The sequence below is a fragment of the Anolis carolinensis genome, chromosome 2 (genome assembly GCF_035594765.1).
Source record: "Anolis carolinensis isolate JA03-04 chromosome 2, rAnoCar3.1.pri, whole genome shotgun sequence".
Classification (NCBI taxonomy): Eukaryota; Metazoa; Chordata; class Lepidosauria; order Squamata; family Dactyloidae; genus Anolis; species Anolis carolinensis.
Window position 1 is genome coordinate 305,246,015 of NC_085842.1, and position 27,238 is coordinate 305,273,252.

The 27,238-nt window shown below is 37.9% G+C and overlaps 1 protein-coding gene across 3 annotated transcripts in view; it reads left to right on the forward strand.

Annotated features, from left to right (window-relative positions):
• Positions 1 to 27,238, forward strand: part of mtmr12 (myotubularin related protein 12) — a 43,241-nt gene that overhangs the window by 9,196 nt on the left and 6,807 nt on the right. Inside the window, exons 2-13 of one of the 3 annotated variants that reach the window (XM_062972521.1) lie at positions 6,359 to 6,413; positions 12,361 to 12,497; positions 13,118 to 13,190; positions 13,400 to 13,530; positions 14,195 to 14,288; positions 15,862 to 15,985; positions 17,717 to 17,792; positions 19,248 to 19,354; positions 20,331 to 20,455; positions 21,220 to 21,298; positions 22,180 to 22,250; positions 26,770 to 26,942. In XM_062972521.1, the coding sequence (XP_062828591.1) occupies positions 6,359 to 6,413; positions 12,361 to 12,497; positions 13,118 to 13,190; positions 13,400 to 13,530; positions 14,195 to 14,288; positions 15,862 to 15,985; positions 17,717 to 17,792; positions 19,248 to 19,354; positions 20,331 to 20,455; positions 21,220 to 21,298; positions 22,180 to 22,250; positions 26,770 to 26,942 (1,245 nt within the window). The other 2 variants (XM_062972522.1, XR_010003628.1) reach the window with 2 other exon arrangements.

Below are 27,238 nucleotides of genomic sequence, written 5' to 3' on the forward strand. Positions count from 1 at the left end.
CCATGTTCCAGAAGCATTCTTTGCTGACGTTTAGCTCATATCTATGGCAGGCATCCTCAGAAGTTATGAGATATATTGGTAATTAGGTCAGTGAGGTTAAAATATTTGTGGAAGGTCCAAATTGGGAGAAAGAACTCTTGTCTGTTGGAGGCAAGTGTAAATTTTGCAATTAATCACCTTGATTAGCATTGAAAAGCCTTGTAGTTTCAAAGCCTGGCTGATTCCTGCCTGGGGAAATCCTTTGTTGGGAGGTGTTAGATGGCCCTGATTGTTTCATGTTTTAATGGTTTTTAATACTGGTGGCCAGATTTTGTTCATGTTCATGGTGTCCTCCTTTCGGTCGAAATTGTCCACATGGTTGTGCATTTCAATGGCTTCTCTGTGTAGTCTGATATAGTGGTTGTTAGAGTGTTCCAGCATTTCTGTGTTCTCAAATAATATACTATGTCCAGTTGGTTTATCAAGTGCTCTGCTATGGCTGACTTCTCTTGTTGAGTTAGTCTGCAGTGCCTTTCATGTTACTTGATTCGTGTTTGGGCAATGCTGTGTTTGATGGTCCCTACGTAGACTTGTCCACACCTGCATGGTGTATGGTAGACTCCTTCAGAGGTGAGAGGATCCCTCTTGTCCATTGCTGAACGTAGCATTTCTTGGATTTTCGGAGTGGGTCTGTAGATAGTTTGTAGGTTGTGTTTCTTCATCAACTTGCCTATGCAGTCAGTGGTTCCCTTGATGTATGGTAAGACCACTTTTCCTCTGGCTGGATCTTGGTCTTTACTCTCATGGCTTGTTATTGATCCCCCCGGGCAGGAATCAGCCAGGCTTTGAAGCTGCAAGGCTTTTTGATTTTAATCAAGGTGATTAATTGCAACATTCACACTTGCCGTCAACAGACAAGAGTTCTTTCTCCCAACCTGGACCTTCCACAGACATATGAACCTCACTGACCTAGTTTCCAGTATACCTCACAACCTCTGAAGATGCCTGCCGTAGATGTGGGCAAAACGTCAGGAGAGAACGCTTCTAGAACCGTGGTTCTCAACCTGAGGTCCCCAGATGTTTTTGACCTTCAACTCCCAGAAATCCTAACAGCTGGTAAACTGACTGGGATTTATGGGAGTTGTAGGCCAAAAACATCTGGGGACACCAGGTCGAGAGCCACTGTTCTATAACATGACCATACAACCCGGAAAACTCTCACCAACCCAGTGATTCTGGTAATGAAAGCCTTCGACAACATAATGTGATACTTTTATATGCATAAATCTCACTAAAGTATAATTTTTCATTCAGTAATTGATTCAACAGGTATGGGCAAATTTGAATTGCTAATTGGATTTAGACCAGAGAATTTGTGACCACTTGCAGGGTTAGTTGTTTTCACACTTCTTCCATACTTTGTTTGCTCCTGCTAACTTCCGTTTTATTTATTTACCTGTATATGCTCAAGTATAAGCCGACCCAAATATAAGGCGAGACATCTAATTTTACCACAAAAAACTGGGAAAACTTACAAGACGGGGGTGGGAAATACAGCAGCTAGTGGTAAATTTTAAAAAATAAAAATAGATACCAATAAAATTACATTAATTGAGGCATCAAAAGGTTTTATGTTTTTGAATATTTACATAAAACTGTAATTTAAGATAATAAAAAGACTGTCATAAGATAAGACTGTTCAACTCTGATTACCTATGTACTTGAGTATAAGCTGACCCGAATTAAGATGACCAGGACACTTACACAAGTTTAAGCCAAGGAAGGCTTTAAAAGGGCTGAAAAACTCAGCTTATACTCAAGTATATACGGAACTATATACCTTGCTCTTCTCACCCCAAAGGGGACTCAGAGTGTCTTACAGATTATGGCAAAATTAAATGTCCAATATATACATACAATAACAAATATAAACCTCTAAAATTATGAAACAGTTAATTTATTACAGTATTTCTACCCCGCCCTTCTCACCCAATAAGGGGACTCAGGGCGGCTATAAAACAAATACAATCGAACAGATTAAAACAGAGTGCCAATTCCCATAGTCGTTATTCAAACAGCTATATTCAAGTCATATTCCATATTTCGCTACTCCCTGAACTCCTGTATGCAAAATCAGGTTTTTAATGTTTTCCTGAATACCCGGAGAGATGGGGCCAGTCTGATGTCACTGTGAAGGGAGTTCCATAGTCTTATGAGAAGGTTAGGCAGAAAGAGAAATCTGCTCAAAATCAGTGAATTTCATGATTGAACAGAGATGTGAATCCTGGTTCCCTGTCCAACGCAACTTGGGTTATTACAGTCATTTACTTGTTCTTATTCTGTCTTAAGCTACAGCTTTGAGTGACTGAGATACTCTTCAAGATTACTGTCACATTGCCTGTTAAGTGGCGGGGGTAAAATGAAGCACCATCTGGAAGATTGCACATTCTCCATTTGTACTCTGGAATAAATACTCTGTCATGGTTAATCTGTCACTTATTTTCCCACACTACACGAGCACATTGGTATGCAAAGTTCACTGTTTGCTACATCTATATTTGACTGACTTCCTGTTGGTTTACATCTTAGCAATTGTCAAGGGTTTTTGTGCAGAAGACAAAAATAATCTCTTAAAACCAGTGAGATTTTTTTCTTCAAAGTTAGGCAGAACCAATGATGTTAGTTAATACCAACCCTAGTGTGTACTGATTTTAATTATGTGAATTAACAGTACAAATTCATGGTCTATTCTATAGCATGTCTATTTTATTATTTGTTTTATTGTCGATTGATTTGTTTTATTGTGTTTTGTATTGCTTGTTTGACCTGGGCATGGCCCCATGTAAGCCAACCCGAGTCCCTTTGGGGAGATGGGGCGGGGTATAAAAATAAAATTATTATTATTATTATTATTATTACTATTATTATACACATCTCATCTCTGCAGGTGTAAATCTGTCCAGATAATGTGAACATTGGCATTGCTTAATTTATATTCTCCATGGGTTAAACAGTTTTATACGAGTGAAGCTGTTTACATTGAGAGGAGCTTATTAACTTGAGTTAATAACACTGAAATGAGCAGACTTGTAGATCTGCATATGGATATTTAGATTTTTTTTCTTGAATTATGTCACTTATCAGATGGAGAAGTTTGGCTGCATCAGCTCCCAAAAATTGAAAATGTAAAAGGCTTAACTTAGAATTTTGGATCCTGTTCTTCTCTTGACAGTGGCTTTTAATGTGGGAACACCTTAACATAACAATGGTTATTGTTATGTGGTACAACTGTCATTTTAGGGAGGGGGATGCAAGGTATTGGTTTGGATGTTGGACTAGAACTCTGAAACCCAGTGTTCGAATCCCCACTAAATCATGGAAACCACTACAGCATTGGTTCTCAACCTGTGGGTCCCCAGGTGTTTTGGCCTACAATTCCCAGAAATCCCAGCCAATTTACCAGCTGTTAGGATTTCTGGGAGTTGAATGCCAAAACATCTGGGGACACACAGATTGAGAATCACTGCACTAAGGGATCTTGATCACTGCACTAAGGGATCTTGATCAGGTCACTCTCAACCTCAGAGAAAGGCAAAGGCGAAGACCCTTTGAACAAACCTTGCCAAGAAAGCCCCATGTTAGGTTTGCCTTCAAGTCTCCATAAATTTGAAACTACTTGAAGGCACATTGCAGCAGTATTATGCTTCCAGAGGCCTCACCCACCAGCCTTTGTTGTCTCTCAGCTTCAAGTGAACAATCGGATTCTCCAAAACCTTGGATCTCACTGAGCACACATGCAGTTTCTGTCCATTGATCATCGAGGATTTAGGTCCCTACACTGGACGGTTCTTCTAACACTGCTGGCCTTCTGTCTTCATGTCTGTTAATCATTTGTTTGTTATCTAAATGTATTGTTAGAATGTTGCCCTGGCTCCCCATCGTGTTGCCAAATGTGCATGCATTTGTTTCTCACCTTGATGCTTTGTTTCTGGGTTTTTTCTTTGTGCTTGCAGAGCTGGTTTCCTTCATAAGTGTGCCTTAACTGTGTCCTTCTCCCTAGTTTTCCCTCACTGGTGCTATCACAGATTAGAAAACACTGCTTTAAAAACATTTTTAGAGAAAGGTTTTGATCTCTGAACTTTATCAAGTATAAGTGAGTAGAAATCAATGTCACTTTGGCACTATCTAGGATATCTAGATTTTATCAAGTGAAAGAATAATGGTGATTAAGAATATGTAAGGCAAGGCACTTAGTCACTATACTCCTGGCTCACTGAGACGTACACATTGGTTCTGAAATGGGCTTAAAGGTGAACTAAAATTTGGACTTTGTCAGAGTTTTATACCAAAATATTAGTTGGAACTGCACTCAAGACTTAAAACTAAGCCTACCCACAACAAACATTTCTCCATGGTGAAGAATAACTGTCAGTTAGCAATATGGTGGTCCTTTGCATCCATAGAGTCAACATTCTAATAAATAGAACCTAGAGCAAATCAAGCCTCAATCCTGAGTGGAAACCAAGATGACTAAACTGGAACTATAGTACTTTGAGCTCAATGGAAAATACAGTAATGCTTGTTAAGGTAGAAGATACAGGAAAAGAGGAAAATTATATTTCAGACTAGCTGTACCTGGCCACATGTTGCTGCGGCCCAGTCTGGTTCAATGTGAAAGAAAGGACAGAGAAAGAGTAGGTTTCAGATATATGTGATTTCACAATGCTTGTGGGTAGGCAATATTTGTGGTGGTTCCCTTGTCTGTACAGATATGAAGATTGTCTGGACTGGCGACTCTGAAACACGGAACATATTACTGTCCATGTGATAAGCAATCTGTGTCCTGATGTAAACCGTAGAATTCTAAAGATGTCCTCTGAGTGTAGATACGGATGGAAGGAAGGATATAGATAGATCTCCTTTTTTCCCTGCCCTCCCCTTGAGGAGAATGACGGCCGGGGGGGGGGGTGTAGCTTCCTTGTTGGCCACGCCACTGTGTTATTTTCCTGCTGGGAGCGACCGTAGGCCACTCCCAGGGAACAACCCTAGTGCCTCCTTCTCCCTAATACTGAAAATCTGGCTACCAGTATTAAAAATTAAATATTAAAAAACACTAAAAAGCTCAGGACAGTAAGTAAAGAACACCACTCAGAAAACAGAGGAATTCCAGACATGAAATAATCAGGGCCAGCTAACACCTCCCAACAAAGGATTCCCCCAAGCAGGAAGAAGCCAGGCTTTGAAGCTGCAAGGCTATTCCATGCTAATCACGCTGGCCAACATTCACACTTGGCTCAAGCAGGAAAGAGTTCTTTCTCCCACCCTGAACCTTCCACAGATATTTAAAGAGAAGCCTCCCAAAGAATGGTAAAACATCCAGGTGTCCCCTGGGCAACATCCTTGCAAGCAGCCAATTCTCTCAACCAGAAGCAACTTGCAGTTTCACAAGTCGCTCCTGACACTGAATACAATAAAATATAATTACAATATAATATAATGTGCTGCAGGATGTCCCTCAACAATTTTTTAACAGCTTAATAAGCCTTTTTCCATGTTTTTATGATAGAACCCTAGGAAATAATGACATTTATAAACCCAGGAGCAAAAATCATAGTGTTATAGTTACACAGTGTAATATTATACTTATTATATTATAAAATATAATGATAAAGGGAGGAGACTGCTTGGCCATTGCTAAGGGGAGGAGCTGTGTGCTACAACAGTTGCTAAGGGAGGAGGAGACTGGCTGTTGCTAAGGGGCATGGTTTTACCTGTCTTGGGTGTGACAGGTTTGTGATAGTAGGTATGTGAATACTTGTTAGTTCGAATGATACATTGTGTCCAAATTTTGTAGTAATTGGTGAAGTAGTTTGGGAAATATGAGGTCCTCGCAAATGGACATTACATTTTCATTTATATAGATTAATAGACTTAATCAAGGAAGCCACAGCACCAAGTCCACAAGACCTGAACAGGGTTGTTCATAATCAGTTGACTTGGAGGAATAGCATTCTTAAGGTCATCATAAGTCAAAGGTGACTTGAGACTAGTTAACAAAAAATACCATGAAACTTGTGATCCATGATTCAGATAAATAGTCATTGGTAGTTTTGTTTGGACTACACTTTCAATATGGATTATACTTTTGCCAACTTTCTGGACACACTTCTGTATTCCTTTTGCTTTGTTTATTTGAAATGTAAACTTGTTGGTATAGAACTGTTGAGAAATGAAGCTATATGTTAAGTTGCATAACTTTAGCAAATGAAGTGGAGTCTTGAATATTGATGAAAATTGGAAAAAATGTATTTAAAGCTTCTGTTATTTAAATTGTGATCTTGCTATCACATGCATAAGCCAGTTTCTATCTTTCTTTTAGGAAGTATACATAAGGGAGTCCACAGAAAAAGAAGTAGAACCACACTTGTTACCAGGTAATGTTAACTAAACAATGCTGTAAAATCATATCAAAATGTTATTCAATTTGCTGATTTTTATGTAACATATTTAAACTTAATCACCTGATGGCCCTTCCACACTGCCCTTTATCCCAGCATCTGATCCCAGATTATTTGCTTTAAACTGGAATATATGAGGGGCCTTCCAGACAGGCTCTATATCCCAGGATCTGATTCCACGTTTTCTGCTTTAAACTAGATTATATTAGTCTCCACTGTCAGAAAACCTGGGATAAACAAATAATCTGGAATCAGATCCTGTGATAAAGAGGCAGTACGAAAGGGCCCTGAGCTAAGGGATAAGCTTAAGAGTTTGTCCAGCTGTGTTTTTTCCCATCCTCAGGTTTTTCTTCGGTGTATCAGGAAAGCCTGCCTAGGCTTGAGGTGTAGACAGCTTGGTGTGGAAAAGACAAGTATTTTCATTCAAACGCTCAACATTGTATAGGAGTAGTAATAGGATAGAATATTATTTAATAATGGGAAGAAATAAGTACTAAGTTTCTGATGTGGGCCACAGCACATTTAAATACCTGATCTGAGAATGACTAGGGCCCCTTCCGCACAGCTGAATAAAATCCCACATTATTTGCTTTGAACTGGAATATTTGGCAGTGTGGACTCAGATAACCCAGTTCAAAGCAAATAGTTTGGGATTTTCTGCCTTGATATTCTGAGTTACATGGTTTTGTAGAAGGGCCCTAGAAGGCACTTCTTATTTCTCTTTCTGGGCTAGGAAGGGTTCTGGGTAAAGAGAATTTGGAAGGAGGGGGCGATGTTCAGTAATCTGCTGCCATGAACACCAACAGTAGTAGCAGATGTCTGAAGGACGTTTTTGGTCTCTCCAAATATGAGGAAGGGTTCAGGGATTTAGGGATTCTGTCAGGAACCACAAAGAGGAGTTGAGGTTACAAGGAGTCTAGAGGCCACAGTTAGATCACTGTTTGTGTTGAATGGTAAAGATAACATTAAAGATTTGTGTGCTTAGGATATTTTCTGCCTTAGTACATATAGTTGCCAACCAAGATCAGTCTAGAAATTTGGAGACAGGGTGCTGGTGTACAAGAACACATCTATACACACAAACGAACGATTGTCAAAAAGTTGCTGTATATTTGATTGAAGAAAATAATGATGGAGCACCGCTCTCAAAAAAGTCTTCAAAAGTAAAGTACAAATAAAGTCCCAATTCTCTACAGGGGTCCCGGGTATTTTTGACCCTGTTTCAGGGGAAAACCCCTTCTTCAGGAGTTGTTAAACTCAGCAACAATGAATTTCTATCTAAAACAAAACATAGAGTAACAAGTATTTTTCCAGCAGTATTAACAGAAGTAAAAGTAACCCATATAACAGTATATACTTACATAGTGCTAAATGCTTTCACTGAGTGACTCTGCTTGTGGTGATTTCAACTGCGAGTAATTCTGGAGGTTCACTCAAGGGTTTTTAAAGAGTACTTGAAGGTTTAAAGGAAACAGCTAAAATTAAGTGATTCATTAAGTCCCTGAGGGGAAAAGGTTTTAAACTTAAAGATCCAGTACATTTCCCTTTGGGATAATAGTTTTTCCAAGTCCATGAAAGGTTTTTGAGAGATGCATTCCAGAACACAAAATTTAAATGAGGTAGGTGAATGTTTGTATTGGGTGAAGTGTGAATATAAAAGAGATTCTGTAGATAAATTTTTGATTCTGGATTTATGTTCAGAGATTCTGATTCTCAAGGATCTGGTTGTTTTTCCAATATACCAGAGATCACAGTCACATGTCAAGAGGTAGATTACATTGTTGCTATTACAAGTAGAAAAATGTTTTAGTGTGGTGCCCACTTTGTTCCTATGATTATATATCTCCTTAGTCTTCCAAGATTGAGGACAACACTTACAGTGACCACAAGGATAATGGCCTCTCAGGGTGCTCTTTGGTGTACTAATAGGAGTGGTTAAATCTGTATGGATTAAATATTCTCTAATATTTTTAGTACGCCTGTTTCCAAAAATAGGTAATTTATCGCAACCTGAAATATCTTGAAGAAGATGCCAGTGTTTTTTTATAATTTGGATTATGTGTTTGGAGTAATGTGATAATTCTTGTGTCCAGATAATTTGATTTTTAGTTGGTTTAGCAGATTCTTTCAGTAGGGTGGTTCTATCAGTTTTTTCAGCTTTAATTAATGCCTTTTTGATGACATGTTTAGGATAGCCTCTACTTCTAAACTCCTGGCTTAAGGTCAGGCTTTCATGAATGAAGTGTTCATTAGAGCTTGAGTTACGCTTTAGTCTAAGTAGTTGTGAAAATGGAAGATTGGTCTTTAAACCAAAGTGGTGGAAGCTGTTATAATGAAGAAAAGAATTCTTATCTGATGGTTTTCTGAAGTTCTTGACCAACAGTTTGTTATGATGTTTATACACAGTAACATCTAAAAAATTGATATGTGACAGGTTGAGATGACTGGTAAATTTAATAGACGTATGTATAGTGTTAATCCAATTAGAGAATCCTACTGCGGCTTCAGTTGTTTTAAATACTATGAATATATCATCAATGAATCGGCCATAGTATATTATATTAGAATAGTACATATTTAAAGATGGATTAAGCAAAAAGATCAAGTTTCCTCCAAGAGATAAGTCAGATTCCATCCTCAATTTACAGACTCCTCTACCGAGGAAGACCCAGGAAGGACAACTGAAAGCTCTGAAGTCTCTGACTCACCACCTTTAAGAAGATCCTCCAGACATAAGAATAGGACTCTACCATCATCCTCATCCTCAACTTTTTTTCCAAGGGACCGAAATCGGAGACACCGAACCTGATTGTTAATTTATCCGATTATAAGTTATCTGATGTAGAAAGGTCAATAGTAAACAAAGGTCTATCATTTGTTCCCACCCCTAAATTTAATGCATTTCGAGCACGAATAGATTTATTCAAGCTATTTAGAACCATCCGCTTAAGAGACATGTTTAAAGACAGCATATCCAACACAACCACAGATCCTTTCAAACCCAAAAGTACCTTCTGCCCTTCCACAGATAACATTTACATTAAATGCTTTGAAAAAGCTGTAGAGAGGGACTTTAACAAGCTAACTACTCGTAGACAACCATACCACTCAAATTTATCAGAATTAGAAAGAACCACTCTGGTCAAATTGAGCAACCTCAAAGAGGTAGTCTGGAAACCAGCAGATAAAGGGGGAGCTATAGTATTACTTAACAAAAGAGATTATATTAAGGAAGTCAACCTCCAGTTATCAAATAGTAAATTCTACCAACCTATTGCAACAGACCCCACTAAACACATTCAGTCCCTTATTAGGGTGGTGTGTCAAGAGGGATTATCCATGGGATTTATCTCTTCTTCTACATTTAAATACTTACAAAATGACTTCCCTAGGATACCTATCTTTTATATTCTTCCTAAGATTCATAAAGGCATCATTCCACCCCCAGGCCGACCTATTATTTCTGGTTCATCTTCTGTATTGGAACCAGTTGCTAAATATCTAGACTCCTTTTGCCAACCATTTGTCCCTCTCTGTGATTCCTACATTAAAGACACAAAGCACTTCATTAATATCGTAGAAAATCTCAATATTGAGGAGGACAGCATTTTAGTTACGATTGATGTCACCTCACTCTATACTAACATTCCACTAGATGAGGCTCGTATCATTATAGAAAATATCCTTCGTAGGAGAACAAAGTTGCAACCACCTACACACTTCTTGATGGACTTGTTAGATATAGTACTAGAGAAAAATTATTTCCGTTTTCAAAACCAATTTTACTTTCAGACCTTCGGTGTCGCTATGGGAAGTCCGTTAGCTCCATCGATTGCCAATCTATTCATGGCACATTTAGAAAACACTATATTGCTTAATCCATCTTTAAATATGTACTATTCTAATATAATATACTATGGCCGATTCATTGATGATATATTCATAGTATTTAAAACAACTGAAGCCGCAGTAGGATTCTCTAATTGGATTAACACTATACATACGTCTATTAAATTTACCAGTCATCTCAACCTGTCACATATCAATTTTTTAGATGTTACTGTGTATAAACATCATAACAAACTGTTGGTCAAGAACTTCAGAAAACCATCAGATAAGAATTCTTTTCTTCATTATAACAGCTTCCACCACTTTGGTTTAAAGACCAATCTTCCATTTTCACAACTACTTAGACTAAAGCGTAACTCAAGCTCTAATGAACACTTCATTCATGAAAGCCTGACCTTAAGCCAGGAGTTTAGAAGTAGAGGCTATCCTAAACATGTCATCAAAAAGGCATTAATTAAAGCTGAAAAAACTGATAGAACCACCCTACTGAAAGAATCTGCTAAACCAACTAAAAATCAAATTATCTGGACACAAGAATTATCACATTACTCCAAACACATAATCCAAATTATAAAAAAACACTGGCATCTTCTTCAAGATATTTCAGGTTGCGATAAATTACCTATTTTTGGAAACAGGCGTACTAAAAATATTAGAGAATATTTAATCCATACAGATTTAACCACTCCTATTAGTACACCAAAGAGCACCCTGAGAGGCCATTATCCTTGTGGTCACTGTAAGTGTTGTCCTCAATCTTGGAAGACTAAGGAGATATATAATCATAGGAACAAAGTGGGCACCACACTAAAACATTTTTCTACTTGTAATAGCAACAATGTAATCTACCTCTTGACATGTGACTGTGATCTCTGGTATATTGGAAAAACAACCAGATCCTTGAGAATCAGAATCTCTGAACATAAATCCAGAATCAAAAATTTATCTACAGAATCTCTTTTATATTCACACTTCACCCAATACAAACATTCACCTACCTCATTTAAATTTTGTGTTCTGGAATGCATCTCTCAAAAACCTTTCATGGACTTGGAAAAACTATTATCCCAAAGGGAAATGTACTGGATCTTTAAGTTTAAAACCTTTTCCCCTCAGGGACTTAATGAATCACTTAATTTTAGCTGTTTCCTTTAAACCTTCAAGTACTCTTTAAAAACCCTTGAGTGAACCTCCAGAATTACTCGCAGTTGAAATCACCACAAGCAGAGTCACTCAGTGAAAGCATTTAGCACTATGTAAGTATATACTGTTATATGGGTTACTTTTACTTCTGTTAATACTGCTGGAAAAATACTTGTTACTCTATGTTTTGTTTTAGATAGAAATTCATTGTTGCTGAGTTTAACAACTCCTGAAGAAGGGGTTTTCCCCTGAAACAGGGTCAAAAATACCCGGGACCCCTGTAGAGAATTGGGACTTTATTTGTACTTTACTTTTGAAGACTTTTTTGAGAGCGGTGCTCCATCATTATTTTCTTCAATCAAATATACAGCAACTTTTTGACAATCGTTCGTTTGTGTGTATAGATACTCTACAAGTATTCTGGGACTTTGTATAGTACAAGGACACATAACATCCCTCCTTTTGACTGTAAGGATTGCTTTAGCAATTGGTTGTTACAGAACAGGCATGGGCAAACTTCGCCCTCCAGTTTTTTTGGACTTCAGCTCCCAGAAATCCCAGCCAGTTTACCAGCTGTTAGGAATTGTGTGAGTTGAAGACCAAAACACCAGGAGGGCCAAAGTTTGCCCATGTCTGTTATAGAATCTTGGCCCCTGCCTTCCAGAAGTTGTTAGAATCCAGGTCCCAGCAGCCCTCACCAGCTTAGCCAGTGGTGAAGCATGTTGGAAATTATAGTCCAATAACACCAGGAACTCCATCTAGTTTCTGCCCTTAATTTGGCAATTTTCCAATTTAAAGCAACAGTATGGTATGGCTAATGTAAGTGCCTTATATATGCAATCTTTTATAACTTATAGCTGCAATGTGGTGTAATTTTAGAAGTTTAGAATAGAAGAAAATGAATGCTAAAATACATGCTAATTTCTACCAGGTGAACTAGTGCTTTGTGAAGCAAGTATGGTTTGGAAGTGTGTACAAGATGATGGATCTCATCGTGGCATTTATGGAAAGCTTATTTGCACAAACTTCAAAATTTCATTCCTCGGTCAAGAACCTGCTTTGGAAGATGTAAGAAATCAAAGTTAATTTTTATGAGCAGATTTTCTTTTTGATGGCTGGGTCTTCTGGCTTGGAGGCGATTAATTGCTGTGCTACTGTGATGTTAGATGAGCCTTGTGAGTGTGATGGGTCAAAATAAAATATTTCTATCCATATCAGAATGACTTCCAAAAGGTATATTGGATTTGGCCCAGGGAAAATCTGACTTGATTTTTTCTAAGCCATGATGGTATTAGCTGATAACTTAAGAGAGCAGATCTTTAGTTAAATCATTAATTTAAGAGGAAGCAAAAAAAAACCCAAGAAGCTTTGGGAACATGAAGTCAATTAAGGTTATACGTCTGTGAACATATATCACATGTAACCCCTAGAATGTATTAGAATTTCTGAGTTGGCAGATATAATCCTAAATACAACAACCTAAATGCAATTATTAATTCTAACTAAGGTTAACTAATTGAGTCAGTAAAAAGTTAAGAAAGGTTGCTAGCTATAATGAAATTGCTGGTTGTAATGAAAGTAGTTAATTGAAATAGTCAAAACATATTTGTTGAGTATATTTTTAAAATACAGACAAAAAAGGACTTACTGTTTGTTACAGCAACTTAAAGGCATTTTTCCTCTTTCAGGAACTGCAGTTCAAAAATAAAATCATTGGGCAAAATGACATCACTCTACAGTGTGTAGACCAACTTTTTGGAGGTAGGCTGATGAACCTTTAATTCCATAGTCTTTTACAAATTCGTTTTGTTTTTACAGCTCTAATTATGGTAACTCAATTTTGATCTGAATTATGGTTCTCTCCAGACTATTTTAATAAGTAGCTTATTGATATGGCTAGGAAAGAGTGGATAATGTTACCTGAATTGCTACCTAAATGTTAATGGCTAAGGTGTTTGTTTTTTTTGCAGTTTATGATGACAGAAAAAAACCTATATATGGCCAACTGAGAAAATACCCAGAGACAATAATAATTTATTGCAAGGATTTTAGAGTGTTTCGCTTCTGTTTGAGATACACCAAGGAAGAAGAAGTTAAAAGGGTAACTAATTTTTTTCTTAATTTCTGCATTTTGGCAGGAAATTTGTGTGTGTGTCTATGATAGACCTTTAAGGAATACGATGTCTAGTTTTTCCCTTCTCAAAAATAAGATAAAATATTGGACAAGGCACGAGGTTGTTATTGTTCACCATCAAGTCAGTTATGAGACTGCTTTGGTTATTAACAGTTCTGCGTAGGTTTTGCATACTTTTTCACTTGAGTTGAATAATCAATAGGAGTGGGGAGAAGGCTTAATATTCCCAACACAAAACTGGTTTTCATTTTTTCAGCTGGACTGAAATAGATAAGCAGAAAAAAAAGAAAGAAATAGCATTGGCAAATGTAGAAGTCAGTCCTTCTTTTCTAATGTTCATGAATAATTCCATGTCAGTTCTTCTCTATCTCATTGTCACCTTGTCTCTGCAAAGTGGCAACATCTATTTTCTGATTAGGTTTTTGGGTTCCACCCCTAGCAATCTAACTTTCACCTGCTTTGTATAACAGTGAATACATAAAATAGGATTTCTGATGTCCTCTTAAGTCCACTATATAGTGTTGCACAAGGAACTTTGGTGAGTTTTTAAGCTACACTGATTTTGAAGAGCAGAACTTTTGCTGAATTTTTTTTTCTGGGTTATGGATGTCTAGATTTGTCCTTTCCTTAGATTGTCAGTGGCATTGTTCATCAAACACAGACTGCAAAGCTGTTCAAGCGTTTATTTCTGTTCTCCTATGCATCTGCTGCACCAAATGATACAGGTGAGTTTATGAAATTACCTATTGTGTAATAGCTATACTTTTAACAAGCAACTTACTATTTCCTGTTTCAACAAGCTGTATAGACCTATACAGAGAACTTTAAAAGGCAAAACTACTACAGGAGGTGCTCTTACTTTGAAATATTGTGCATTGTCAGGTGAAGAAGTAAAGGCAATGTAAGCATAAATTATGGGCATGTATGTAATTAAAGGCCCACTGTGGGATTGAAGACACGTGCTTCAGCGGACACCTGTATGAGGGTCCAGCATTATGGTGGGGAAAGTTGTTGTTGTTAGCTTTATTTCTATCCCACCTTTCTCCCCATAAGGACTCAAGGCGGCTAACAAAAATATGACACAATAACATTTAAAAATAAGGCAAATATAAAATTAAAAAACAAATATTTCTGTCACAACTACAGAGTTAAAATACAGTTAAGATGGGTTTTGGAAACAATAAACTTCTTTGACTTTGATGAAACCAAGATCCTTTACCTTATGAATAGAATACTGCTCAGGATGGGTAATGTTTGTGTTGAAACTAATTGTATTGACTTTGTTAAATACAATGTTGGAGGAGTTGTTGAAAATAAAAAACAATTAAGGAGTCCTTGTTATGTGCCAGTACAGATCATTAAACAGAGAGATCGCATTGCTGTTTTGACTACTGTGTCCCTTCGTTTGACCTTTGTTGTAATTATTGCTATCTTATTTTATTTTGTGGTTTTTAGAACATAAATCCTGAAGGAAAAACAGGGGTGAAGATAAATACCTATAGCATGACCATTTGTCAGACATGTACATTAATATAAGTAGACTGTGTATCAAAAATAATACTTCATATCAACATTCACAGAATTAGGAATTCATGCATAGCTAAAGCAATAAGAACTTTTACCCATTGACTGGTGGTAAATACTGGTTCTTCTAAAGCATGGATTCTGGAAACTGACAAATATTTCAGTATATAGTATTTCATTCCTTGGGCAATTGCTCAAAAGTTTAAGATGAACTTGTTCGCATTATGTGCTAGCAGTGGTTCTTGACCTGGGGTCCCCAGATGTTCTTGGCCTTCAAAGTCCCAGAAATCGTAACGGCTGGTAAACTGGCTGGGATTTCTGGGAGTTGTAGGCCAAAAACATCTGGGGACCCCAGGTTGAGAACCACTGTGCTAAAGCTTCTCTTGAATATTTCAATCTTAGTACTTGGTAGAAAAACATACTTAAGCAAATTACTAAGGACATTGCATGTTCTTCGTGGCATTTCATTCTAGATCACTGAAATTTGTTACCAGGAAATTCATGCTGTGTTTAGAAAATTTATTTAGTGACTTTTACTGACCTGTTTTTCACTTAAGATATGGTTATTTTCCAAATTGAGATTCGGTTTTCCAGACTTGTATTTATATAAGAAAGCATATTCATTCTGCCATACCAGCCTTTCAGATAGGTGTTCTAGTGAATTTATCCCACTAAAGCAATCCCAAGTATGCCTGTTTCAAGTTTTTCGTTGAAATAGAAAATCTACTTCAAGATTGTATAATTCTGAAATCTAACAGTTTTCTGTTTCAACAGACGTAAAGACGGGAACAGTGATGTTTGAGTCCATAAAAGATTGGCGTCAAGAATTGGAACGGACCAAAGGAAACCTGAAATTCAAAGTAGTGGGCTCCAATGAAGACTACAGAGTCTCTAAAAAGTATGAGTATGTTCTTTATCAATTTACATAGTTTTTCCTTGAATGTTATTACCTATCATATTGATTTGTATTGTGATGTCCTCTAAGGCTGTAAGCAGATTGATCTGAGTAGAAATTCTTGGGGTCCAACTATCTCAAAGTTCTCTTATTGGTGACAATAAATAATCATTGGCTGAACAGAAATTGGGAGTTGAACTGATGGGATCTTTATATTACAAGAGTTATCAGTGTTTGTCAGCATCATAACTGCATGTTGCTAAACATTTCAGCCATTCCAGATGTACTGGAATATAGGTTAAATAAGTACTTGAAGAATAGAGTGTGCTACAGTAGAACTCCGATTAACCGAGCTCCAGTTAACCGAGTGTCCATATCATCCAAGGCGTCGCCGGGGGTGCCCCTCCCTCTCCTCTCGAGCAAAGGGAGGAGAGGGAGGAGCAAGCACCCTGGAAGTGCCCCTCCTCTCCCTCTCCTTCTCTCGAGTGAAGGGAGCTCAAGAAAAGAAGAGGGAGAGGGAGGAGGAAGCTTCCCGCAATCACTGCTGCAGCAGGGCTCGTGGGCTGCTTCTCTGGGCCGAGGCCTCGCCCCTTGGGAAGCACCCCACCAGCGCTGCTAGGCAGTAGCGCTCATGGGCTGCTTCCCAAGGGGCAAGTCCTCACTGAGTGACGTCTCCCCGGATCTTCCTCGGCCAGGCCCTTGCTGGAGGAAAACGTTTCCTCCAGCATTGGCCTGACCGAAGAAAATCTGCGGCACGCTCCTCGTTTCTCGGAGGGACAGGAGCGTGCCGTGGGTTTTCCTTGGCCAGGCCGTTGCTGCAGGAAATTCTTTCCTCCAGCAAGGACCTGGCTGAGGGAGATCCGGGGAGACGTCCCTCAGCGAGCCCTCGCCCTATTCTAACCGTTTAGTTATTGGAGATCGGGCCTGCCCATTTATCTCGGATAACCGGGGCTCTATTGTATCTCCTTATGCCTCCAGACAGAGTGTTTTCTGAAAAGAAGAGACTCCTCTCTATATGGAAGCTTGCTTGCTTGCTTACTTACTTAGGTGATCTCTCGTTTTCCGAGTATGATGGCCTTTCAAGTGTAGCGTCTTGGCAGTGGATACGTAGGTGACTGTAGAGCTCTATTCTTGACCAGCATTTTCTTCAACAGTGAGAACATCAGTTTCCAGGTGGAATGCGGTCCCGATCAGAGTTGCCTTGACGCCCCTTCCTCTTGACACTTGGCACGTTTCTCCCTTTTGTCCTTCATTCGGGCCTCTTCAAATTCCACAGCACAGCTGGTCACAGCTGACCTATTTGATGCCGAATACAAACATCTCTATGTTAACAAAGCCACTGACAAAGAATTTGATCTTTGTACTTCTATTTACATATGCAAGACTTACTTGACCTTGTCATTTCCTTTTCTATGTGGATATTGTTAGCTCTAGATAAAAAGTTTTATTGAAATGTATTGAACCGCTCTCTTTTGTATGGCTTAAGAACCTATCTCTATTCTTTTAATGTTATTTTGCCTCTGGTACCAAATTTCCTGTTTAAAAGAATGAATGCCTTCATTAACCAAGGTTTGCCTGTACTGATTTTCCAACTTTCTGGACTGTATGGACAGTGCTCTTCAAAAATGCACTCTCCATGTGAGAAGTAGGACATAAAATGCATAAAGACAGGATAATACTATCTCTGTGTATTTATTTAGTCTACATTCTAACTTACTAAATTAACTTCTTAAGATTACCTCCATACTTCGTTGTTCCCATGGCTGTCTCAGAACAAGACATTTTGCAGTATCACGGAAAAGGAATTCCAGTGAGTATAAGAGGGGTTTTATTTTTGCTTCTTTCTAGATGCTATTGTGTTCTATTCCACTCCCAAAACTATATAAATATGCTTTATTTGTGAGGCATTAATATCATTCTGTACTGCATCTGAGGTGTTTGGTTTGCATCATCAAAAGCACATGGCAAAATAAAAGCAATTAGTCCTAAAGATTTCTTGGAAGCTTCATTCCTTTCTCTTTCCTTGTTTGCAGGTAATAATTGAGGCTAAGATAGTTAGGAGACAGAACAGAATTTTGGGACCTGTCTCAGTATATTTTCAAGGACAGAACAGATATCTGGAAAATATAATGACCATATAATCAGTTAATATGTATAGATAATTTCCCATGATCCTAAGGGTTGTAAATAAACCTCAGACTTGCATACTCTCTTCTCATTTCCTCTTCAACAATAAGTTTCCTTAATTTCAATGAGACTTGTAGTTCTGTAGTTATAGATTCAGGTGGTCTTATGCACATAATTAACATATGGGGGAGAAAAGCAAGAATATATTTGTCCTTCATGAGTTAAGAGGTTAGTGTCTGTGCAGGGTGCCTCCATGGATGAAGAAGGTTCTCCACTATAGATGTTTGCCTCCGATCATGGCAGCAGGGACAGTAATTCTAAATGTTAATGTTAATTCTAAATGCAAGTGTAGCACCTTCATAGGTCTTATGGATTGCACAAACCAGGAAATGGAGGAAGGAGGACTATTCCATAGATGAGAGATATTCAAACTGGGTGCTGCGACATATTAGTGTGTCACGCAAACGTAATAAGAAACCATGGAGCCTATGTGAAATAAGCAATCACATATTTTAAAAAAATATGAATGAAAGGTTTTCATGAGATGTGTTGTGTCCCCATACATTTTGTTATTACAATTTATATATGTATATCTCTTATACATATACGGCGCTCCATGCAGTCATGCCGGCCACATGACCTTGGAGGTGTCTACGGACAACACCGGCTCTTCGGCTTAGAAATGGAGATGAGCACCAACCCCCAGAGTCAGACATGACTGGACTTAACGTCAGGGGAAACCTTTACCTTTACTATCTCTTATAAAGGGTTATATCTCTTATAACTAAATTACCGTGTTGCAAAATGCTGCATGTTTAAAAATATATCTTTAATATGAAATGTTTGGAAAGGTCTGCCATAGAGGATACCATATGGTTGAAAATATATAAAATGACAAATGTCTAGAATCTTCTGCACTTTTGTAAACTGGTTTAAAGTTCTGGACTTTCTGTATGTTAAGTGGTTGTAGCCTTTTAATTTGTTTTAACTTGTTGCTATGCACTCATTCTCTTTTGGACTGTGTATTTTTTAAATGTGGTGAGTTTTAAAACTTTTCTATATAATGCTGTTACTCTTAACAATAAATCGGATGCTCCATATATTTTAATGGATTATTGCTGTTATCAATATGTTGCAGATTTGGTGTTGGTCTTGCCATAATGGAACTTCTCTCCTCAAGATGTCAACTCTTCCCAAAGAACAAGATGATAACACTATGCAGATGCAAAAAATCTTCTTGGACGGGTCAGTAGTAATTCCAACACTTGAAAAAGTACTTGGTGGGATTGTCTTTAATAGTCTTTATTTTGATAGTAGTCTGTATGCAAGGTGATCTAAAAACATTCGGCCAGGCTTCTGTTGTTAAATTTAAATTTTGCTTCTTAACGGCAGTTGGTTTATTCCAAGCAAATGAACATAACAGAATAGACTTCTAATATTTATCTTCTACAGTGCACTTTAGAAAAAAGCCATGGTCTAAATTTTGCACCAGCTTAAATCAAAATTGTAGATTCCCAAACAGCATGTCTAAGGGTAAAGAATCAATTTTGTAAGCTTTCTTAAACGATGAAGCACGAATAGTATAAATTAGAAGTATAGACCTTTAATAATCATTTTGAAAATACATGAACAATCTTAACAGGAAACACTGAAGAACTGAAAATTTCAGTATATGCAGCATAGGTCTTGATATCTAGATTCTAGATTCATAAAAGTCTCCTCTTCTTTTCAACTATTTTAAAGAAATTTAATGGAACTGAACACATTATGGAATTTACAGGGAATGTCATGGAGGTTGTTGCTGCTGACTCCAAGGATACATTCAATAACTGATGCTTTCAAAAAGGCTTGCTCTTTTTGCCTTTCTTTAACTTAGATTTTTAAAACACTTTTTGTCATAAGAACTATAAGGTCCATAATATGACTGGCCTGGAGTAATGGGGGCCCAAAACATCTCACAAAAGCCAGTAGTTTTAATGCAATTATAAGTGGTTGTGCAGGCTCAGAAACCATGGTTTCAGTAAAGGTTGCTTGAAATTTAAGTCTCATTGGTCAATTTCAGATGTACCAACACACTAAGATTTTGAAACGAAGAGTGATTTGCTCTTCTATTTAGGTGGTCATCGTTTGGCATGCAAATAGATTGCAAACTTTTTTTTAAAAAAATTGAAATGTCCTCTGTTAAGCTTCCAATCAGTACTAATATTTTCTGTCTGTTCAGGATGTATAAGACAGTTGATAAACCTCCTTTTGAAGCCTTGAAAATAGAGGACCTTTCAAGCAGTCTTCCATCTCTACCAGAGATCCAAGTTACATATGCTAGATTTAAGCAGCTGTTTCTAATAGGTAAGTGAACTGTTACTGAGAGAGCCATAGAAGAGTACCTGATGTGGAAAGAGTGCCAGATGCTTTGTGCAGACACTAATAATGCAGGTATACGTGCCGATGCTTGGAATGTGGAACTGAGCTGCTATATGAAAGAATGGTAGATTTGTCTATCTGTAATACTTGGTATATCTTAATCGAGGTATTAGCAATCTTCACCACTCAGAACTAAACATTATTTTGCAGAACAGATCGCATTTCACCAGTGCTTATACAGTAGGCCCACTTACTATGCGAGTTCACTGAACATGGTTTCAGTTATGCAGAATGAGTTTTGAATATGATACAATTGATGTGCAGGACCTAGAAATGCCAAGAAAAGTATTCTCTATAGCAATTCTTTGGTCAGTTTCTACCAGAGGCCCAAGACATTGTTTCAGATATTAAAAATAGGGTTCCAGAATAAACAAAATACAGAAAGTGTCCTGGAATTGATCCCTCACAAAGTACAGGGCTTCTGTATACTTAACGTTGCTTCTTGATACTGCTGATCTATTCTATGTGAGCATGATTCTGTTTTTTCAGGCCTATTTAGTGTTCAGCATTCAGTTTCTGATCTTTTAGTTTGTGTTCTGCTTCTGCTACTTTTCTATAGTGATGTTGCTTACCTTTATGACTTTCTGCTCTGCTTTATACTTCGGCTGACATATGACCCAAGCATTGTTATGTCTATGATGCATTGGCTGCCAAAACAAATAGGTGAATGTGTATTTTATCCCTTTCAGATAACAGCACAGACTTCTGGGATACTGATGTAAAGTGGTTTTCATTACTTGAGAATACAAATTGGCTAGAAATCATAAGGTTGGTTAAGTCCTTATTTCATAAACTGTATGTACATCTTGTTTATGCTACAATAAATGGGTAGTCTTTCATAAGCTACAGAACTTTATTTAAACAATGGTGTCTACAGATTTTAATGCCAACGTTGATTATGGACATCTGTGCAGAACCTTGAGCTAATACCATGACTTAACTGACTTTTTCAACATAATTAAGACTTTGTGGTTAATGACAAACAGTCCCTGAGTCATGAGCAAGATACGTTTTGTAGGTTTCTTCTTAACTTGAATTTGTAAGTCAGAACAGATACATTTTTAAATATAACTCCAGCCATATATAGCTTTGGATAGCATAGGGGAAGGGTTAATATCCCCATGTTTTCTGCTGCCCTGGAGGCTAGGACGCGGAACAGTGGCTTCAAACTACAGAAAAAGAGATTCCACCTGAACATTAGGAAGAACTTCCTAACTGTGAGAGCTGTTCAGCAGTGGAACTCTCTGCCTCAGATTGTGATGGAGGCTCCTTCTTTTGAGGCTTTTAAGCGGAGGCTGGATGGCCATCTGTCAGAGGTGCTTTAAATGAGATTTTCCTGCTTCTTGGCAGGGGGTTGGACTGGATGGCCCATGAGGTCTCTTCCAACTCTGATTCTATGATTCCCTGTGGTATTTCTTTTGCTGTTTGTGCCCCTGTTCAGAAGATGTCACCTCACTTCGTAAGGAAACAAGGATTGGTGATAACGCTTCACCATTAACTCTTTCAGGAGTGAATTTCCATTCTTAGGAGTAGATTTCTCTCACTTTCTGTTGTCTCTCCCCTGTTCTTAACTATGTGTCTTTGTAAGTCAGATGTTTGTAACTCGGGGATTTCCTGTGTATTGAAAGCTTTATTCTTCCTTGTTTTAGGCGGTGTCTTAAAAAAGCAGTAGAGGTTGTTGAATCGCTAGAAGCACAGAATACCAATGTTCTTCTTACAGGCAAGCCAAAAGTTACATCTTTTTTTCTTGTGTGCCTTCCACTTAGCTACATCTAAGGAACAGAACTAAAATATTATACTTAACTGTATTTAGATACACTGTTACATTCTTTTTAATGATTAGCTTTTGACCCATAGTAACCTGGTATCATAGGGCACCATTCAAAGACTAAACACACAGATGAATTAGATATTTACTGCATTAATCATACTAAAGATCATAAGATTTTAAGTTCCACTTATTTCATTGCTAAATTATTTCTTTCCTAAATAAATTTTTTAAAGCTGATATTCAAATGATTCCTTCATTTTCATCTACAGTGTTGCCTTGTAGATGCTTGGGAGATACTGCAATTTGTGGACGGGGTTATATACTCATTTTCCAAACTCTTCTTTTGGTTTGGTTTGAATAGGTAATGGCAGAATTCCATTCTATGCCTTGAGACTTCTTTGAATTATGCAGTAAGAGCTATTGAATGGGCGTGCCTATTTCAAAATCCTTTGCAGAATGAGTGCAATTTTCTTTTGCTGGAAAGTAAATTTTTCCTGGAAATAATTCCCAGAGCTATTCAGGTGACCCACGCAGGGCTGCGCATGATGAACTATAGCCATAACTAAGACTGGGTTTTTAAATGTAGGTAATAAAGATTTGTTTTACCAGTTAATAATTTTCTAACAACTGCTGAATCTGTCTTGCGCACACTTTTGTGGACTGTTGTATGCTATAGTTGACATGAATTGATACTCTGCCTTCAGTAAGGTGTAAATATTAGAAATCAGAAATATAATGTCTTAAAATTCTCTGGCCTCTGCAAAAAGATGAAAAAAACCCTATCTCTGCCTACAGGCTTCTAGTGCAGTAAACAAGATCCAACAGGAATTAGCTGGGAGGAGGAACACAAAGGGTTAGATAGACATTGTGGGAGAAATTGGCCTTGCAGGAGGATGTCTCATGTGGGCTTCATGTACAAAACCACTGCTCAAACTTAAACCTGGAAACACATTAGGAGCTTGGATAGCTGACATTTATAGTTGTATTAGATTTAGTCCCAATTAGTATTGTGCCCCTTATTCTGGTTCAGAGGGAATTTCTGTATTATTTTTAAATGGCATCTCACATGTAACGCATTCATGTAAAGCTCTAAACGGTTCCGGCCCAGCTTATCTGTCCGAACGTGTCTCCCACTATGACCCACCTCGAAGCTTAAGATCGTCAGATGAGGCCCTGCTCACGGTCCCGTCAGCCTCACAGGTGCGGCTGGCGGGGACAAGAGACAGGGCCTTTTCAGTAGTGGCTCCCCGCCTATGGAACGCCCTCCCCATTGAAGTCAGGCAGGCTCCCTCCCTCCTATCCTTCCGTAGGAAGGTTAAAACTTGGTTTTGGGGCCAGGCTTTTGAATAATAATTGGCAGCGTTAATTATTATGCACGCTGAACTCAGTCGACAGACCCAGTTTTTTTTTGAACTGAACACGTCTACCTATATTTTATAATGTGTTTTATCTTATAATGTGTAATCTAATGTCACATATCTACACTGTACATTTTATAATGTGTTTTTATCAGTTATAATTTTTAACTGATTTATATTGTACTGTATAATTTTTTATATATGCGTTTTATTGTAAGCCGCCCTGAGTCCCCTGTTGGGTGAGAAGGGCGGGATATAAATATTGTAATAAATAAATAATAAATAAATTCAGCTAAAATGATTAGAATAGCATTAAAATCTATTCCTAGGCTCTAGAACTTTCTTCCCAAGGAAGACTAAATTGGCTTCTTCCCTGTTATTGTATTAGAAAACGGACACTATTGTTTTTAATTTTAGAAGTCTACTTGTCTGTTTCTTTAAAAATGCTTTAATAGATGTTGTACTTCCTTTATTTTACCTTTCTTTCTGTGTTGTATTTTAATTTAGCAATACTTTAATATTATAGTTATTTGAATTACATTTTAACAACCATATTTTTATATACTGTATTAGCACAAGTCTAAGTCTCACCTTTTTTGGCTAATTTGCATTGTTAAAATTGAGGTGCCCATTTGATTCGAGGGTGCATTAGAATCACACACTTAAACCTGCCTGCACTGTTGGGCAAGGGAACTCAGCTGGACACAGACTGCTGGGCAGGCCAGGTGGAGGGGCATGGCTTCCCACCAGCCTTTTTTGCAGCCACTGCTGCCTTGCATTACATTTGACAGCAATGCACACATTCAAAACTGAGGCGTGCATTACCTTTGATAGCGCATTATACTCAAGGAAATAAGGGTATTTTTGTTTGCACTTGTCTTTTATTTATGTCTTTTTAATTTTTTAACCCACTTTGAATCCTAGTTCTGGAGAAAAAAATGGGATACAAACAAAAATAAACAGATAACGATTGATCGTGGTTCAGCTGTTTCCATTTATAACATCTTGGCATGTTACTGAAGCTGAGAGAATATGTTCTGGGGCCCCTAGAGCAGTGGTTCTCAACCTGTGGGTCCCCAGATGTTTTGGCCTTCAACTATTCTAACAGCTGATAAACTGGCTGGGATTTTTGGGAGTTGTAGGCTAAAACACCTGGGGACCCACAGGTTGAAAACCACTGCCCTAGAGCCTCTGAGGCATGGCCAAGCTTAGGCCAGGTGTTTTGGACTTCAACTCCCACAATTCCTATGTTCCTAGAGGGCCAAAGTTTGCCTATTCCTGCTCTAACTGGAATGCTGGCTCAACAAACCTGGTCTTTAAGAGATCCACTCACTGCTCCACGGTTGTGCTTACGTACTGATTCACAGCTGGTTTTGCTGTGTTTACACCTAATGAGAAAAAGAAAGTGGAGATTGCACCTCAGGCCAAATTGGGAGACAACCTGTCCTGGCTGTATTTATGTTAAACAGTATAGAAGAAATAATAATGTTCTGTATGATTTTTAAGGGGTTGAGCAATAACTTCCCAGCTTCATCTTTGGGAAATGGTTTTCCAAGTAGGAATGCAACCATAGCCAGCCACTGATACCTCTTGCATGTAGTCTGTAGGATGCTGTGACAATTGAGATCAAAAGACAAAATCACATATAAAATGATTCAGACTTTCCTTGACTTGTGTACTGTAGTCTAAAGATGATGTGTGTCAATGCAATGAGTTTGTGCAGCCTGAGGATGTGGACAGAATCCCTTATGAGATGAGAGCCATCCAATGTGTACTGGATCTATGACCCTCCTGGCTTATAAAAGGAGCCAGATGGGAGTGGATGAGTGGGTGAGGGAATGTGTCATTCTTCCCTGTCTTTTTCTCAACAAATGTTGTCTCACAAGATGACTAGGACAGTTTCTATTCCCAAGCCAAGCTTGAAATTTAATTAAAGCTAGATAATCTGCTTTATCCAAAAGTGACTGGAATTCCTTGGACATCACTTTACTTGATATATAGGTTATTCTATGGAAAGCTAGAATTTGAAATAATGCTCTCCTCTGCCTCTTCACTTTCCATTTGCTCTCCCTTCCTCTGAAAGATTTTTTCCCCAGAATGTGGGTAGGGTCAGTTGTGCATGCCATGGCTGTTACCTACTCCTTCGAGACATTCTCTTAGGAGGGAACTAAATTTGTGATATTTGTCTTTAAGATTCACATTTAATAGCTTTGACAGAACTGGGCTAAACCTCTATCCTTTTGAGGTGATCAGATCCATGACATTGTTTTAAATTGTGCATGATTGTGGCACATCAGATCACTTTCTTTTATTGTGAAGTCTGGTTCTTGTTAAAGAGATCTAGTTTGTTACTTTGAGTAACCTCAGTGGATTTTTTTTTCTTCTATCACATCTCCTTGTTTTCCTTTCAGTGTAGACCCTGTCTTCTGCTGTTCTATTTTTCTCCACCTGTGAGTAATGCGGTTGGGTAGTCCACATATTGGTAGATTAGAGAAGTTGGCATTGAGCATTATTATTGCTGTGTGATAATCTTGTCACTCAGGACCAAGATGGTACTTTAAAGTACTTTGCCCTTTGACAGGTGATCTTTCCTAGAGGTTCTTCTTCCATTTGTGTTCTTACCTCGTTCTTTTCACTTTGTGCTATCTGTGATATTAGTGTGGCTCATAGTCCTTTTGTTCACCTTGACTGCTTTGAAATACTGCTTCTATGCATGCTGCTTTTGAAATGTACTCTCTTGGTATATATTCCTACCATAATAGACAAAAAAATCAGTTTTAAAAATATAAACTACCAAAATTGTACAAATAGCCCAAAGGATTGTGTATTTCTGGGAAAATACTGTTCTGGTCACTACTACAAGATCTCATGTCAGTTTTTATCCTATGCTAATATTAATATTTTTCAGTTTTTAGAAAGATTGCTTAACAGAAAGGGTCTAAAGTAGACGCATTCAAGAATGCAAAAATAACCAGTAATTTATTGTGAGCACTCCAAATTTGTGTTAAGAAACGATTATCTGTTAACTGAGTGTTCGCTTAATTTATTATCTTTTGTTATTCTTAAAATAACTCTTCAATCTCAAATGAAATTTGTTTCATCATCTCTAGAGGAGAATGCTTCTGACCTGTGTTGTGTGGTTTCCTGTCTGGTTCAAATTATGATGGATTCATATTGCCGGACAAAGCTGGGATTTCAGAGCCTTGTTCAGAAGGAATGGATTACGGGATCTCATGCTTTCTTGGATCGGTGTAATCATCTGCGGCAAAGTGATAAAGAGGAGGTATAGACTATGTCATGGCAAACAGAAGTTCTACATTGAGTTTTGAGCCAACATATAAAAGGGATACATAGAGGAAAGGGAGGCACAAGTTACACTATGAATATCCTGTTTGTCTTGTTTGGCTTTAAACAAATGTTGGTCTGCCTATTAATTAAACAGCACTGTGCCCACAAAATCCAGAGGAAGCTAAAGCTCCTAATACTCATGGTTCTATACAAACTATTTTGTGTGGGGTAATATAATTTTGTATGTATTTGTTGCATCCAAGACTTCCTAATCAGGGATGCTCTGTGGAA